General features: G+C 33.1%; 1 protein-coding gene across 1 annotated transcript in view; it reads left to right on the top strand.

Annotated features, from left to right (window-relative positions):
- Positions 1-17,032, top strand: part of LOC132758571 (phosphatidylinositol 3-kinase regulatory subunit alpha-like) — a gene marked incomplete at its 5' end in the record, with an annotated part of 74,757 nt that overhangs the window by 31,184 nt on the left and 26,541 nt on the right. Inside the window, 1 exon segment of the mRNA XM_060750247.1 lies at positions 14,514-14,594. Coding sequence (XP_060606230.1) covers positions 14,514-14,594 — 81 coding nt within the window.

Consider the following 17,032-nt stretch of genomic DNA (forward strand, 5'->3'; position numbering starts at 1 on the left):
AAACCATTTAAATGCCTCTTGAAAGATTCAGAATGCTGTGAACAATAGCAAGAATCGCTACAGCGTTGCAGTAGCATCGCCAGTAGATACATTGGATTCAAACCAATTCATCCCCCACTCCCCCCATTCCCCCCCCTCCCACAAAAAAACAACAACAAAACAACAACAAAAAACTAAAGCCATGTCTTGGTGTACAGAGTGCAAGGGGAGACTTTAAGATTGCTATAGCAGTGCAGTTATGTCTCTTTAGATGCCACATGAGCTCTTTGAGTGCACAAAAAAGGTCTCAATGCATATAGTGCTTTTTGAGATGTCAATTACACATTTATTGAGTAATTTAGGGTGACATTAAATGGATGTATCATAATTGATATCCCCTCAAGTCTCCTAGAGTTATGTTAAGTAGGTAACAATAATATTGCTGATGTAAAAGTTTACTGATAGTTTTCTTTATTATTGCACTGTGGGAGCGTAGTATTTTTCGAGTTTGGGCCAAAATGTGCAATACTCAAACTTTTAACAAAATGCCTAAACATCTTATTTTAGCTGATTATATCCTGAAATGCATTAGGGATCATTAAAACAGGTAATCATTTTACAATGTATATGGTATGTCACTCTGCAATTTGATATAATAGTGCTGATGATTAATTTCAGTTAATGCATCCATTGTTAAAATAATTAATAGCAATCAAAAATCGAGAAGCATTAAATGGTCTTTTAAGGAAACTTCCAACCTGTGAAAAAATGCGTACACATTAGTCTCCCAACAATTATCCTTTTAACATTGAATTAATCTAAATCAGCATTCATGACTTCAGAAGGTTGATATAATCAACACTTAAGTGAACTCTGATTGAATATACTGCATTTGTCGCATTCCAATTTCTCATCACTCAACAAGCAACCTCAACAGAAATAAACTGGATTCTTGGAAAAAAACTTGCGCTCGGATTGGCTTAGGATGCATCACGGTTGACAACCATGAGCCCCAGGTTTAAAGTAAACACACTTGCAGATGATATTGATTACATCTTATGCCTCTTTTCAAAAAAGTGGGGTTATATTGCTGTGCACATGTTGGTCCGTAGACCAAACTGTTTTTGATCAATACCTTAAGAATACCAGGGCCTCGGAACTTCAAATTTGGTATGGCGATTGGTCATGACAAGTAAACAAACTTTAATGTTTTTTGAGTCACTAAGTCAAAGGTCAAGGTCACATTGACCTTTTATATCACAATGGTTTCTAGCTCAACAACCCAGGGGCCTTTACTCACAAACTTCACAGGTGCATTAATGGTATTTGGCAAGAAGATTAGCCTTATTGATATTGGGATCAAGGGGTCAATGGTAACGTCAAATGGTTTCCGACCAATAACTCGAAAACCTATGGGCACCAAAGTCTTGGTGCTTGGTCCTCAAAATCCACAAGTGTATAGCTTTTGGGGTTGCAGGGTCAAAAGTCAAGGTCATATTAAGCTTGACTGTCTGAATGATTTTTGAAAAAATAATTTGACAACCAATCAGATCTTGGCGCTCAAACTTCACAGGAACATTGGTCTTTGGCAGAAGAGGAGCCCTTTGGATGGATGGGAGCCTGAGGTCTTCCTTTTCCAGTAAAGCTGGAAAGTTGCCATTAATTTTTATAGTGTTGGTGTGACATTAAATCTAACTTATAAAATTAAAACAATTATACATCTTAACTATATACAATGTTCTTCCTCTGATGTGTTTGACTTTAGAAATCAGAAAAAGTTGAGTGTGGAGTGTCTATTGTTAGCTTATAATAACGATTGTCTGAATGAAACTGGAAAATTTTGAGTGCTAATGGCAAAATTTGATTACCTTGTATATAAATGTAGGGCAAAATGTCTGTAATCCAGATGATCTTCATTTAGCTCGTTTAGGATTTAGTACTAAAGGGGATTAAAATTCATTTGGTTTAAATATAGTGTACCAAAAAAAAGGTTGGCTTTAAATACTTCTCATATTAAAACACAGAGAGATTGTATGATCTTAACAGAGTTGGCAAGCTTATGGCATATTGAAATTAAGGCAGATTGTGGAAAAAGCTTAGTAAAGAAGAATTGGCATAAAAATATTTTGAGGCGGTAGGTATTTGGCGGATCATCAGGTAGCTGGCGTCCAACAAATGAGGTTGTCTTTAGATTTGATAGTAACCGTCTGCTGTAGCCTGTATGGTGCCATAAATTTTCATTGAAAATACAGAAATTTCTTTTTTTTCTTTTTTTTTCATACTTTTATGAAAGCATAGACATTATTGTTTAAACAGTTTTTAGGTTTTTTTCAAATAAATGTAGAAGTCTGTGAAATAAAAGGTCCAATCAAAATTTGAATTAAAAAAAAATGTTGGTTTTTAGAGATGTTATTCAAACATTTGTAGGAGAATGTAACAGAAAATAAAACAAAAAACAACAATAAAAAAAATGTTCTCAAAAACAGAAAATTGTTTAGATATACAGCAAAATAAATGATATGCTTCTAAATATCACAAATGGACTCCATTTTTTAATCTGGACAAAACTATTCATCATTTTAAGAGAATATTATCAAAATATATACTGACTAAATAAGAAATAGTGATCTTGGTTTGTACTGGTCACATGGGTTTAATCTATCTATAGAGTCATGCCATGCATAATAAGATGAGAATAATAAGAGACACCAATACATTGAGCCGCGTTACAACAAAACCAACATAATGCGTTTGCGACCAGCATGGATCCTGAGACCAGCCTTTGCATCCGCGCAGTCTAATCAGGATCCAAGCTGTTCACTAACAAACCCTATTACAAGAAGAGAAACTGATAGTGAACAGCATGGATCCTGATCAGACTGCGCGGATGCGCAGGCTAGTCTGGATCCATGCTGGTCACAAACCCATTATGTTGGTTTTGTTGTGACGCGGCTTATATAGTCTCTTCCCATTAACCCAGCTCTAAACCCATGGTCAAACTATGTGGATGATGTTAGTTTCAGCGACTTTGACCTTGGTCCCAACCATGCATAAACCCGACTTTTGGATATTAATTATTATCATAATAATATTTAAGACATAGGCTAATGAATGAATATGTAAAGAGAAATGATAAGTGACCGATGATTAAGTACAGATGGAAGAAATTAGACCACTGGTATCATAATACTGTCAGAAAGACTTTGTTCTTCTTATTTTTTACATGAGCATAAATTACATGTATATCAGATATTGTCCTTGTAACACAACCATCGGGATTAGGAAAAATTTTGGTCCGTGACATTTTCCTCTCTCCATAAGCAGCTTATTACTGTTCCCCCTACAGTCTTCTTGCCTACCCCCTTATAATTATCCCCCCCACACACACACACTCCCTTATATCACTTATATTTTCTTAACAGGCACATGAAATTTTTGAGATTTTCAATACCAACTGAGCATGCCTCCGGCTCCTGATAATAAGGAATGGAAAATTTCAGCATCATTTATTTGAATCATATTCAAACAGGTGCTATCTGTGAGTTATTTGCTATAAATAGAACTATACACTATAGCACATATTGGAGAATTATGGCATATGGCATCATCTTAAATACTCAATAATGGGTAGAGTAAGCTATATTTAGAGGTCATTTCATTAGTTAAATTATAATGTGCATGAGAATGTGGCATGAAATTGTCTTGTAAGTAGGCCGGTCTCGTAACTATTTCAAACTTGTGATCAGCTGATTTAAGATCAATATTTGGATATGGTTTAAATATAACCACAATAAGACTATAATTTTGAAGCATTGAGGTATTAATCTTTTTATGTTTAGTGAAACGTTTAAAATCTGCTGATTAAACGAAAGTTTGTTGTAACTATATGTATTGTTCAAATGGAAAATATACCTGGCTGAGACTCATCTGTCCTGATTGTAATGTTCTTTCTGATCTATTTTCAGCTGTTCATTGTAATTTATATGAAAGATTTTATCTTGAAAAATGTATCTCCAATAAGACTGGTCAGATTTGCAAATATGCAAAATAGCCTTACCCTTGGTTATTATTGCACTCAGCACCACTACCCTAGCTTACTCGTATTGTGGATGAGGTTGAGGTTAGTCCTACTCACTGTCAATTTCATGTGCTGTCCACCCCTGTCAATTTTATTTGTATGGGATATTTAGTTATCCCTTTACCTGGTAGCTGTAACTGCTTCTACACATGCCATCTGTGACATCTGATCATGGTCAGTACTGTATGTGCTTTTCATTTAGTATATTAATTTGAAATTATCTCTGAAACTGACAAGTGGTTTTGTTCAGATTGAAAGATCATCAGACATGTCCATCTAAGATATCTTTAGCTACAAGTTCGGTTTTACAAAGCCCTCAGCGGTGATTTCACCTTCCGATTTGATGCAATTGTATAGACCTCCGCAGTGATTTCAGCTTCCACTGGTATCATGTACAAAAAAAGCATGGATATATCTTTGCTTTGGTCTGTTTATTGATTGTTTAATCACACCTATATTTAAATACATGCAGGATTAGAATACTCATATAGATATAATTATCAGAGGGGGCCTTTTGCAGCTAAAACGTCACGTTTCCTATTTCATGATATATGCCAAGCATGAGTTGTTCACAACCAGGATTGGTACTTCCACCTCCTAATGTTGCAGGATTCCCTTGTCATTTTCTAAGCTAAAACAGGTTTAAACCTGTTCATACTGATTAAGGAAGAATGTTGCCAGTGAAGTATTGTAATTGTAAAAAAAAATTTTTTTTTTTTTTTAAAGACCAGACAGTAGTGGAACAATGTTGACCAAGATTGAATTCCAATACCATTGTATCATGTCTGCAATTTTATGTGCATATTATTTGTATATTAAAGTAAATTTTGTAACTTTATACCTTAGTGTTGAAATTACTTATTGTAGGTAAGGCAGAAAGAAAATGATTTATGGACATAAATGATATCTTTTGACATGCATGCGTGTCAAATTGCCACCAAATTTACGAAGGAAAATTTCACACATTATGTCATTTCGATATCTTTGTTGGTTTTTTTTATTTCATGTACCATGGCTATGAAATTTTCTATCAGTTTCAGATTATCGTCTGAATGGTGAATCATACAGTGAGGAAAATTTCAAAATTAAGAAAATATCGTTTTCCCTAAGGGCTATTTGATTACAAAACATTGTTCAGTTTCATTATCTCTATCAGATTTTACTTAGGAAACAGATGGCTGTTTATATGAACTAACAAATCTTAGCTTAGGTTCAATAAAACATTTTTGTGTATGTCTTTTATTCTAATTGCTCATAAACCATGTTAAAGAAACAAAAACTTGAATTACCGTTTGAGTAGACAGAACCTTTTCTCATGCTCCCCGGATTTGATGAATTCAATTAGGCGCAGTAGGGTGGAGGGCATATTTTTTGTGGCTGTCTGTCACAAAATATAACATGGAAGTCGTTCCATCTACAGCTGCTAACATGGAAGTGCTTCCATCGACAGCCACTAATGTGGAAGTCCTTCCATCTACAGCCACTAGATTTCACAGGTGATTATAAAAGGGGTCAAGTTTTAAATACACAAAAAGAACTAACTCAGTTCATCACATTTTAGAAGCTTAAATTTACCATTTCTCTTGTAAGTAAACATTTTGTATTACATTAAATTTGCCTCTTAGATAAGAGCTATGTAACCTTGTGATGACTTTCAGCAATTTTTGTTAGACTTTTTTCTGTCACTGACATTTGAGATGATAAACAGTTTTAAATAAAAATTGTTTTTGCTGATTAAATAGGTCATGAGGTCAAAAACTTGGATCATCTTTGGTAATATTTAGTACTGGTAATAAGTATTGTCTGGGAAATTTTAGATGATTTATCTTTCTGTGTTGCATAGTTAATTGTTGATAGTTGCTTCATTTCAAAATATATAATGAACAGGATTATTTTGTAGATTGGCAGATAATTGTTATTTAAAAGTTTAGGGAAAAGGTTGTGCTACAAATCATACAATTAATTTTCATCATTTTGCCTAACATATATTATGTCATTTTATACTACAGTGTATAAACCTTAATATCTAATTATAACCAATTTGTCATAAACATGATCTTTATGTTATAAAGAGATCTTTTGCAACTGGGTCAATAATTACCTAACATTGTATAATTGTGTTATAGACCAGTATGTAATTATAGCTAAATACCTCAGGGTATCATTATGTGGCTTACAAGCCAGGGGAAAATCTGTGTCAGCCATCAATTTTTGTATGTCTGGCAAACTTGTGTATTGTTAACCTTTTGCTATACTAAATTACCATAATGGACAGGTCCAACTGTTCATTATTAAAGAGACTCCAATGTCTTTGTTTTTAAAATGATAGGGACTGGATTTTTTTCTTCTTCGAAATTTAAGTACAATTTGATGTCTACTAACTTTTATTTCTTCAGTCACTCTGTTTTCCCAGAATACACCTTATAATTGCGCAAAATGACCAAAATTGAAAACTTTAAATTGTTCAATGTAGAATTGTACAAAAAAATCCATTTCTGATTTTAAATCCAAATATAAAATGCCTCAGTTGATCAATTTTTATGTTTTATTTGTAGACTTTCGAATCACACTGAGTGGAGCACCATTATTGAAAGGAATTTCTAGATAGGAATATTAATATATTCAAACAAAAAGCAAAACAGGAGTTTGATGTACGGCCTTGCATCCAGACTCGCGTTTAGGTGTGGCTCTCTTCTATTGGCACAATCAAGGCCGATTATCCTTACTACTTATTTAGCCTTCTTTGACAGTGGTGTGGCTTCATAATACACCATGTAGGCTGCAGTAAAGTGTGGTGTGGGTGTGTGTTCCCCCCTCCCCACAGAAGTTGGCCTACACATAATTTTTGACCAAGCTACGCCCCTACATCTATTTGAGTTAACCCTTAGTTTTGCAAAAGATTTTATCATATAAATGTCTCAAAATTATTATGTAAAATTTGTCTTTTATATGTTAACAATAAAAACCTGTAGAAATTGCTGACATGAACTATATTTGCATTCACTCTCTGTATATAAATGAGATAATAAATTAGATGTAAGTAGGTTACCAGCCCATATATCTTGTCAATGTAACCTCTTTTTACTGTTTAAAGTCTGAGCAGGCCATGCCGTCATGTAAATCAGTGTTTTATGTCCGACCCTATAGACAACAGACTGTTATAACATGACTGTGTTAACACCCCACCTTTACACCTCGTCCTTTGTACATGTAGACCAATGTATACATGAAAGAAGGTAAGGTAATGAAATAAAATTATACATGAGAAACATCATTATGACCGAGAACATTTATTGTTATACATTTATTGACGATAATTATTCTAGTATCCCTCCCACTAATTTATGAATTATATATGTAGTGGTCAATTAGTTTCATTCATTGAATTCATTAACCTGCAGTTAAAGATGTTAGTGGTGGTTCTCATCATTATTTGTTCACTCATTTGGTTAATTTAGCAGTATTTATTCAGCTTTTATTGTTCCACCCACCTATAATAAATTATGCTCCACGCCTCTTTGTCCCTAAAGCTTCTACCCAGCAATTATGTATCTGTTTCTTCCATATTTGAGCAAATTGTCAAAAAAATATATTCTCTGCACCATCCTTGGCAAGGCTTTACTCCTAAAGAGCTAAAAGAACCATTCTTGTCAAGTGGTTGTTCATGACCCTGTCAGGATAAAAAAGTTCTTAATTCAAAATTAAGCTAAGTTCTCTTGATGAGATGGGATTTTTTTAAAATGCTCTTGCAGCCTTTTAGTTGGTTTATACAGAATTTATTTTAGTTCAGTTGTACAGGAAGCTTAATAGCTTAAAAACACACCCTCAGATTCATTCCTGAACCAATAAGTCTTGAGCAATGAGTGTAAAGTTTCTTGTGCATTTGGACTGCTTGCTTGTTGAACCCATGCAGATAAGTGGTCCTAAGATTACTAGTCTGACGTGTGTCAAGGCCAGGCCTAATAATTGTTACTCGGAACTCAGCCATTGCCACTGTATAAACAATTTGTTACTGTTAATTAGCTTAACAGTTAGTGCACTATACTTTAACGAGATTAGTGCTTATTTTCAAAGTTGTAACTATAAAAGTTTGTTTTTTTACTTGAAGAACCCATTTGCTTTAATTTCTGCCGGCTTCAACCTGCCGGGTGTTATTGGTATATAAGTAATAATTTGATTGATACTAATCTATGTTAATAATTCTATTGTTTCTGTACATCAAGGTAATCTGCTGATAAAAATTACACCTGAACCCTATCATATAAATGTGTGTTTACTTACCAGTCATCTGGGTTCATAGATAAACATCTTAATACCCATCTTTCATCAGTGAACATGATAGACTGTAATTTATTACATAACAAACATTAGACTCACAATTTTCTAAAGATTTGCAAATTGCCATTATTTTCAATAAAAAATCTGTTAAAACCTGAAACAGTAAAAGACTTGCGTCCGGAATTAAAGAATATTTTGGGTTTTTCCCAGCTTATCCGGGCGTAGAAGTTACAGCTTCGAAATTAATCAGCACAACAGGTTGACTAATCTTTTATGAACAGTAGTGCTCTGTGAAGCTATAAAAAAAAGTTTTTTTGTTTCGGAGGATTAGACTGGAAAAACCCACATTTGCCAAGTTCCGGATAACATCTATTGTGCACGGGTTTGCCAATAAACATGTCATCATTTTTAGCTTCATAATTATTTAGGTTGTTGTCAATATAAAAGCAATAACCATTGTGTCAGTGTTTCATAACACTGCTTATTGGCTAGAACTCATTTCGTAAGCCATAATGGCATGGTTTAATGTATTTAAGAGTTTGGTCACATTTGGAAAATCAAACTGGGATATTTACCCCCTTGGACACTAAGTCTTGTCTCCTAGTCCAAAATATGTATTATTGGACGGGACATTTGACCAACGATTCTTGCTCAAGTCATCAGTTCTTTATCGACCCAATGGTTTGGGTTGTTGACCTGGTATCTTTGCCCCTTGCCACCATGGGTTCAGATCCAATCAGGGACTTTGGGTTGTTTCATGTGAAGAAGATTATAATTAGCTAGTTTATGGTAGTTTCGATGGTTACAGTTTTTAAAGAGGCACTTGTCTTTCTCCACATTTTCCACCTCTATTTCCTTTTCGCCCTGCTTAAAAAAAAGAGATCTTTTTTAACCATCTTCTCATTTTATTCTTTTAATTGAAATACTTCAAATTCTCTCACCTTTTATCTTCTCTTCTTTTTTTCTGTACCTTCAGACTATCTTCTTAATCTACTCCACATTTTAACCACAATCTCTTTTTAACAGCCAAGTAAATGTAAACTGTAAATGTACAAAAAAAATCAGTTTCATTTGTTATTAAGAACAAAAAACGTGCTTAAGTTGACTTACAGGGTATGAAAAAATGTTTTCATGACTTGTTTTGTATTTTCCTTGTTTTTGTTTCTTTAATATTGTTAAGAAGTCACATATGCTGTTTTCTGGTTTTCTGTATCAGTACAGAGGGTTGAAAAAAGTGAAAGCATATGGTTTTTAACTAACATGAAGTTTTCAAATGAGATTTGGCATGAGGCGTAGTGAGGTAGGTCTGGTTATGACAGTATTCTTAGGGCCGATGTTTCTATTTCTGGACTTACCAGACAGATTCACGAAATGGTTTTTGTCTCTATGTCTACAACAGTTGGCAGGTGGCTCAGTATTTTCATAGGGAAAAGATCGGGAAATATTGTTACACAGTTCTTATGCTTGTCAGAAAACAGCCAGGATGTTTCTGTCTGTGTGAAACCAGAGTATAGCAAAGTTTTTAAAACCCTTACCTACATGAATATAAAAAAAATTGACTTGCATCTTTCAAGCTGGACAAAAAATTTATTATTATTTTTAGGGGAAATTTCAATGTACATGTATGTTTTGACTGATGAGTAGTGAACAGTGCAGACCATTATCAGACGATACAGATTTTGCCTTTTGCAGGCAGGTCTTGGTCTGAAAAAGTTGCGTGGGTAGATTCAGCCACTGCCATCTGGCTAAGAGTTAAAGCTTTGAACTGTGTTTTTATTACATTGTAAAATTCAGTGTCAAAATGCTAAACATTGGAGTATCGAATGTGCATGGTCAGAATTAATGCATAGTATTAAAAGCACAAACTAGTCCATTGGTATGAAATGGAAGGAATATAAAATTTAGATACATTGAATTGTGTTCTTATATTTACATTATACATGTATATGTAGTCCTATTGTTTGATTAGAGTTAAGTTAAAATTATCATGAAGGGTTTTAACCATGAAGGGTGTCATGCCCCCCCCAAAAATACACAGCCACATAAGACCAATGGTAAAGCCTCAAGCAACACAACAAATACAAGTAAAGTCATTGCATTTTATACTTACACTGAATTATTCAATTGTAACATTATACCTCTGTACAAAATGCTCCAAAAAGGCAAAAGAAACGAAAAAATGAGAAAGACCTTTGTGGACTATAATTATAATGAGAGGAAATTGGTTTGACAAGTGGTGGAAACATGTCAAAGTTGTACAGAGAATGTGGACATGACTGACGTCAATTCAGGCTTCATTGATCAAGGATAATATATAATTAACATATAGTCGTGGATTACTTACAAACTAATCCACTATTTTAAGACTGGTCTTTAATAAAGTTGAAACTTTAATCTCTTTTTGAGCTATATATATATATATATATAGATATATATATCATTCTCTAAAAATCTTGATTTGAGACTATGAATAAGATTTTTTGTGTCTTAAACTATTTCTACAGCGTCAGTACTGACTGATGTCCAACTACCATTTAACTGGGATATCCCCAACCGGGATCGTGGCAGTTCTTCTGCCCCTTTTTCCCTTGTGTTTATGAACTATAATTTTTTTGTTACTTCTTTACTAGGCTAAATGACGGTCCATTCACCCTTTCAGGCATGAGAAGTATTATTACACAATAAAGTAAAGACCCTGAATTATAGAGCTGTCATCGATTCAGTGCAAAGCATATCAACGATATATCTATATCAGATGACTAAAATCAACGATACACCGATATATCGATAATAACCTATAATTACTTAGCTGTCATTCACTTTCATACCTGTTTAAATTATTTCAGTTAAAAACATTTTCTGTACAGTGTATTGTCCACTGCATTTTTTTTCCATTTTTATCACCATTGCTATGAAATATTTCCACTATATAACAAAAGCATAACATTAGACATAAATAACTGTTCCATATATGTTTTGGGTGATTTTTTTTATAATTTCTAGACATTTAATTAATTAGTCAAAAGTATCGATTTTTTGAAATGTTTATCGATTATTGATCGGCAAAAAAATATCAACGATACATCGATATTGTCTCTATCGATGACAGCTCTACTGAATTAACAAAGAGCTACTAGGATTTGTCAAAGAAATGAATTTTGAGCATTAAAGTTAAAGTTCTGGTCACTGTACAGCAAAAAAATGAGATATTAGAATTTACAGAAACTTATGACAATATGAAATAATAGGTTAATTAGTCCTGATATTAAACGCCTAACGAAGGGCACCACCTTTCGCGCCTTCAAACTTGCCTTGAGGTTATCAAATTTTTTTCTGAGTCTTGTCTCAAATCTCAAGTTTTTCATTGTTCAGTGTACTTTTTTGAAGTTTCTGACCAATCAAATATCTCAGATCTGAGTTTGTACTTGGAGAATTTCTTTATAACCTCAGACCCAGTACTGGGAGGTCACAAAAAACCAGTATCTAACTTCATAATCTCAGCCGCTTCGTAACAAGGAGTAAGACCAGACGATTTTATACCAAGTTTGCTATATTCATATATCCCTTAAAAAACTTATAATGGACTGTTCCAAAGTAAAAAAAGGCCAAGTCCATCACACAAATTCATAGTTCAAATAAAAAGACAAGACCAAAATATACAAAAACCTTTTTAAACTCTTTCCATTTAACTTTGAAGTACACTAACATTAAATGTAAAATTTGTATGCTTGGTAGCCTATTTTAGAAAAGATTGCTTTACATGTAAATGATATATTCATATATTCTATGTAGCTATTTATAACTTTCAGCAGTACATTATTTAAAATGTTTGACAGGGTTTAAGAAAGAAATTATTAAAGCTTGAACTCCAAATAACCGCAAAATATATCAGCTGATTTTATTGATGATGTAAAGGCAATAAAAGCATTTTTTCTCCATTTGTTTGATGATGGGTGAAAGACTTGGGCTATTAACCCCAGAAGGTAAAAAAAACATAACAAAAAACAGACTTTGAAAATCCATTATATTGTGATACAATCAATTTTACATAATCAGCGATTGGGACATTGAAAGTCAGCATTGAAAGTTTGAATGTTTTTAAGTTTTTTAGCTTGACCTATATTCGAAGGGTTATTGATGTAAATTGTGTCAGCTTATCACTTAAATGAATATGTTTCTTTAAGCAAATTTATGTAAGTCTTATATAAACCATTGCCATGAGGGTCATAGTTGCAGTCCAGAGACTTGTAAAACCCATAAATTCAGTGTTGCCCATATATAAATGAATACATAAAATTATACAAGATTTTTACAAAAATGAGCACCTCTGAGAACAGTTGTATATGGCACTGTTGACTGCTCCATGACATTGGTCAGACAACTCCTGTTTAACAATCAAGGACTGCTCTGATTCTGTCAACCAACAATTAAAATTCTGCTGAAACTGCATAAATTTACAAGACCTACTAGCCTGTCATTCTTGCTGCCTTACACTCTTATCAAGAAACAGATGTTTTTTCTTCCCACAAAAATGATTGTGAAAATAAAAGATGCAAAAACTGTTGAAAACTTTATCTGTCTTCAAATTAAATGCTGTAAAAAGTGGCTCTTTGAAACATAATTGTATATGGACAGGTCAGGAAATAGGACAATCTGACACATACTTGGTCAATAGCTTGCCTGTCTGTTTGCTTTAATAAAGTACATACATAATGGTTGCTGTTCAAATATTGGTAGAATATAATCTTTTCAAGTCTAGTTATTAATAAATGGACATAGGGTTATTTTTTCTGTATTACATTATCATAATGTAATAATTAATAAGAGAGGCAATACAAAGTATTGTCCAACAGATCACCTTGGATTAGTTACAAGACATAATTTTATGAACAATGGTTTAAGAAAAGACACCTCTAATTTTTTTACAGTGCAGTATCTAAGTACATTGTACATTGTAATTGAATAGTATGTCTATGATATTAGTCATGTAGTCATAGGTTTCTTTATTTACATCAAAAGATATGATTATGCCTTATACTATGTATAAGATTAAGCTAAAGGACTTTTTATACTTACCATAATGGAAATGTGATAGAAGCCAAAATGAAATATAAGAACTAATTTTGATATTTTGTATAATAATACTTAACAATGATAACATATGTTATAAATTCTTCTCTCTTGTAATTTATAATTTCTACTAGTTCCATAATTTCACATATTTGCATAAAATAAACAATAACTGTTTTCCGTTTCATTTCATCATTTATTTATTTGAAAATGTCCTAAATTTCTAATCTACAATTAATATTTAAAGTTACAGAGTTTTTCTTCCTCACACATGGTTGATAAGTCACTGAGAATTTTATTTCTAACTCTTAAGATCTCATTCTTGAAACTTCAATCTCGAATCCTGAATCTTGACTCTAGCTCTTACAATCTTACTCTTGCATTTTGAATCTTGTTCTTCAATCTTCAATCTAGACTGCCCCTAGAAAATCTTGTCCCAGTATTTATATGAAATACCTTGACTCTCCATATTTGGAGGTTACCTTAGTGTTAATTGACAAATTTAAGCCTTCTATAATTATGACGACAAGTGTTGATCAAGTAACTGTACCAGAAACAAACAGACTGATTCCTGGAATATTTATGATGATAACCAATGATTGAGTTCCCTAAACACAACAATTGCAGGCCTCCTTTTCATAATTTATGCAGGTACCCCGTTGACAGAGTTACCAAAATAAAATCTCCCAGACTGATACACAGTCTAGCCCCAACAGATTTATAGTAATAAACAATGACAACAAATGAGGTCTCAATTCTCATACAAACTCAATCATTAAATCAAACCTTAACCAGGTCACCTTGCTAAAACTACAACACATAATTATACTATGGGTTATGATGCTAACTAAAATGTTCCAAAAAAGAGATATTAATAACATAGTAGGTTTTTTGTCCAAATCATCCATGAAACCATCCTTCTGTTGTTCATGTAATATACCTTTATATGGAGCTTGTCTTCAATGCAGTAATTGTATAATGGTCTTTATATAGAGGTGATTGTCAAAGACAGAACTGTATATGTAAATACATATCAATATTATGCATATGTAATTAAATGTATATACTTGAATAAGGACATTTAAATTGTGTAAATTTTTCATTTCAGGAACTTGGAATTAGAGATGAGTTTCACCAGAAAGCAATATTGGTGTGTGTTGATGAATTGTGTGGACGAAATCCTGACGAGGTAGATAAGTTTATAGCTTAATCTTAAATAAAGATCAGTTTACATATGTTACTTTAATTGTGATTAGAAATGGGTCACATATTGGAAAGTAAGTAATTACCGCCTGTGGTACATCTGACATACAGTTTAAATTATAAAGCACATGGTATGAGATAATGTAGATTTATATAGAAATTTTATAGATAACATGGTGTCATTATACACGGCCTGATTTAGTGTTATTAACCCATTACCAGATATACATGCCTTTTTTGCCCCTAATCGCCAAAAAATTTTTGGACTTGTGAGAAGCTAAAAATGACCCCAGGTCGATCATAACATACATGTGACAAATGAAATGGGCCAAATCTGGATTTTCAGCTGGATTTTGAGGCTCAAAACTGGATTTTTTTATCGACTTGAATTTCTAAGCGTGTTTGGCACATTTGGTTCAAAGAATCTTTATTACACTCAAAATCATTAAATGGTTATACTTTTTATGATTTTTTGCGGATCAATATTAATTTATTTCACCAAAAAATAAATGAATAGATAAATAAATAAGTGTAGTCATACAGGCTATTTCAAAACAGTCACATTTTCACATTTCATTATTTTCAGTTTGAAGAATTATATCTGTCTTTTCAGTCATTCAATAATTGTCTACAAGCTATTTGAAAACGTGCAACAACTATTCATGAACATAAGACTCTGACAGTTAAATAACGTAACATAGTTAATTAAATCCACATTTTTGCCTCGATGATAGTGTAATTCCTAAACAAAACAAAAAAATTACCCACTCACTAAAAATAGGTTAATTAGACATCTCGAACAGGTTTTTGAATGATCCACTTTAAATGATTCTGCTCACCTTTTATCTTTATCAGCGCGGCACTAATCAAAGAAAATCAAAGGTTGAGCCGAATTCATACATGTAAATTTACAGGGTAGTTTTGATGACATAGCGTGTAATACCTACTGCCAAATTACAAAAGAGGTCAATTGATTGACACACGACACACACGTGATAAGTTAAACATGTGAGAATAACTTTGGGTATAGGATTGTTTATTACGTCACCTTGCTGTCAATTAGTGACTCAACATTTAATCCGCTATAATTTAGGATATGGACAGATAACAATCAATGCCCGGAGGCACGGTTTACATTTTAGATACAGGTGCTGTGTTTGATTTTTGTTTTTTTTTTTGTTGTTTTTTTTTTTAAATATCGGGAATTCAAGCTGAAATATCGGGAATCGGGATCAGTGTTGAAATATCGGGATTTTTTAAAATCCCGCCGGGATGTCACATGTATGTCATAAGGTAATGTGTAACCAATGCCTCTATCTCAATCTGTTGAGAAGTTGCAGCACTTTGAAATCAATTTTGATGGAAAATATCAACGCAAAATAGTGTTTTTTGGCAATTTTGAGATGTCCCCTTGTTGCCCTGGTAACAGGAAATTTAAGACTGAACATGTTGTTACAAAGGCAATGATCCAGTCAACATTTGTGCCAAGTTTGATTTTTCATAGTTTTATAGCAATTTGAACTTGTAACCAGAGACTTTTCAATGAAAACAGACATTTTTCACAAAATGCTCATGCAGTAATGGGTTAACAGTAACATATTTACCTTTGGTTAAAAGTGGGTTGAAAGATAAAAGTGTATGTATGAAATCTGTGTTCAGATTTTTTTATGCCTCTTTAAAAAACTGGGAAAGCTCTAAGAGAGCGGGTAGGATGGCAGTGTCCAATTTTGTCTGAAGAGTTTCTTCGAATTGAGAAATTACCTAATACAAATGTTCAACCCCTTAGAATGTATTGTCATATCCATGAAGCAGGTCAAAGTTCAAGGTCATACTTAGAAGTAAATGCTTGTTAAAGCATAATCCTGGTCATAAGCAAGATCATGGTTACAATGAAATGTTCAGATTTGTTAGAAGCATAAATTACATTCTACAAGCATGGATTTTAGTATAACTTGAGGGCCTACTTGATTCGAATTTTCAAACAAAAAAAGGATGTGTCCTGGGCGTTAAAGGTCAAGATCACACCTTGAGGTCAGAGAAAATGATTGCCTGGAGCAAAACTTCTGAGGTATTATAATTTATCATGAAACAAGTTTTTAACTATAGCAAGACCAAGTGTCACATGAAAAATTAAAGACCCTGTGGCTAAGGTCAAGGTCAAATTTAGATAAAAATTATGAAAAGAGTTTTAACAATTAAGTTGTTTTTATGTACAAAATTATGAAACTGAGTGTCACAAACATAATCCAGGTAAATATATGCAAGGTCAAGATCATCAGAGATGATGAAATGTCCACATTTTGTCGGTAGGATATCTTCACCACCACAAGACTATGTGTTGCATAAATGAACCATGTCTCTAGGTCAAAGGTCAAGGTCACACTTAGAAGTCAGAGGTAAACACTTGTTCATAGTGGAATAATG

Source organism: Ruditapes philippinarum, unplaced genomic scaffold (genome assembly GCF_026571515.1).
Source record: "Ruditapes philippinarum isolate M1 unplaced genomic scaffold, ASM2657151v2 ctg336_1_1_1_1, whole genome shotgun sequence".
Classification (NCBI taxonomy): Eukaryota; Metazoa; Mollusca; class Bivalvia; order Venerida; family Veneridae; genus Ruditapes; species Ruditapes philippinarum.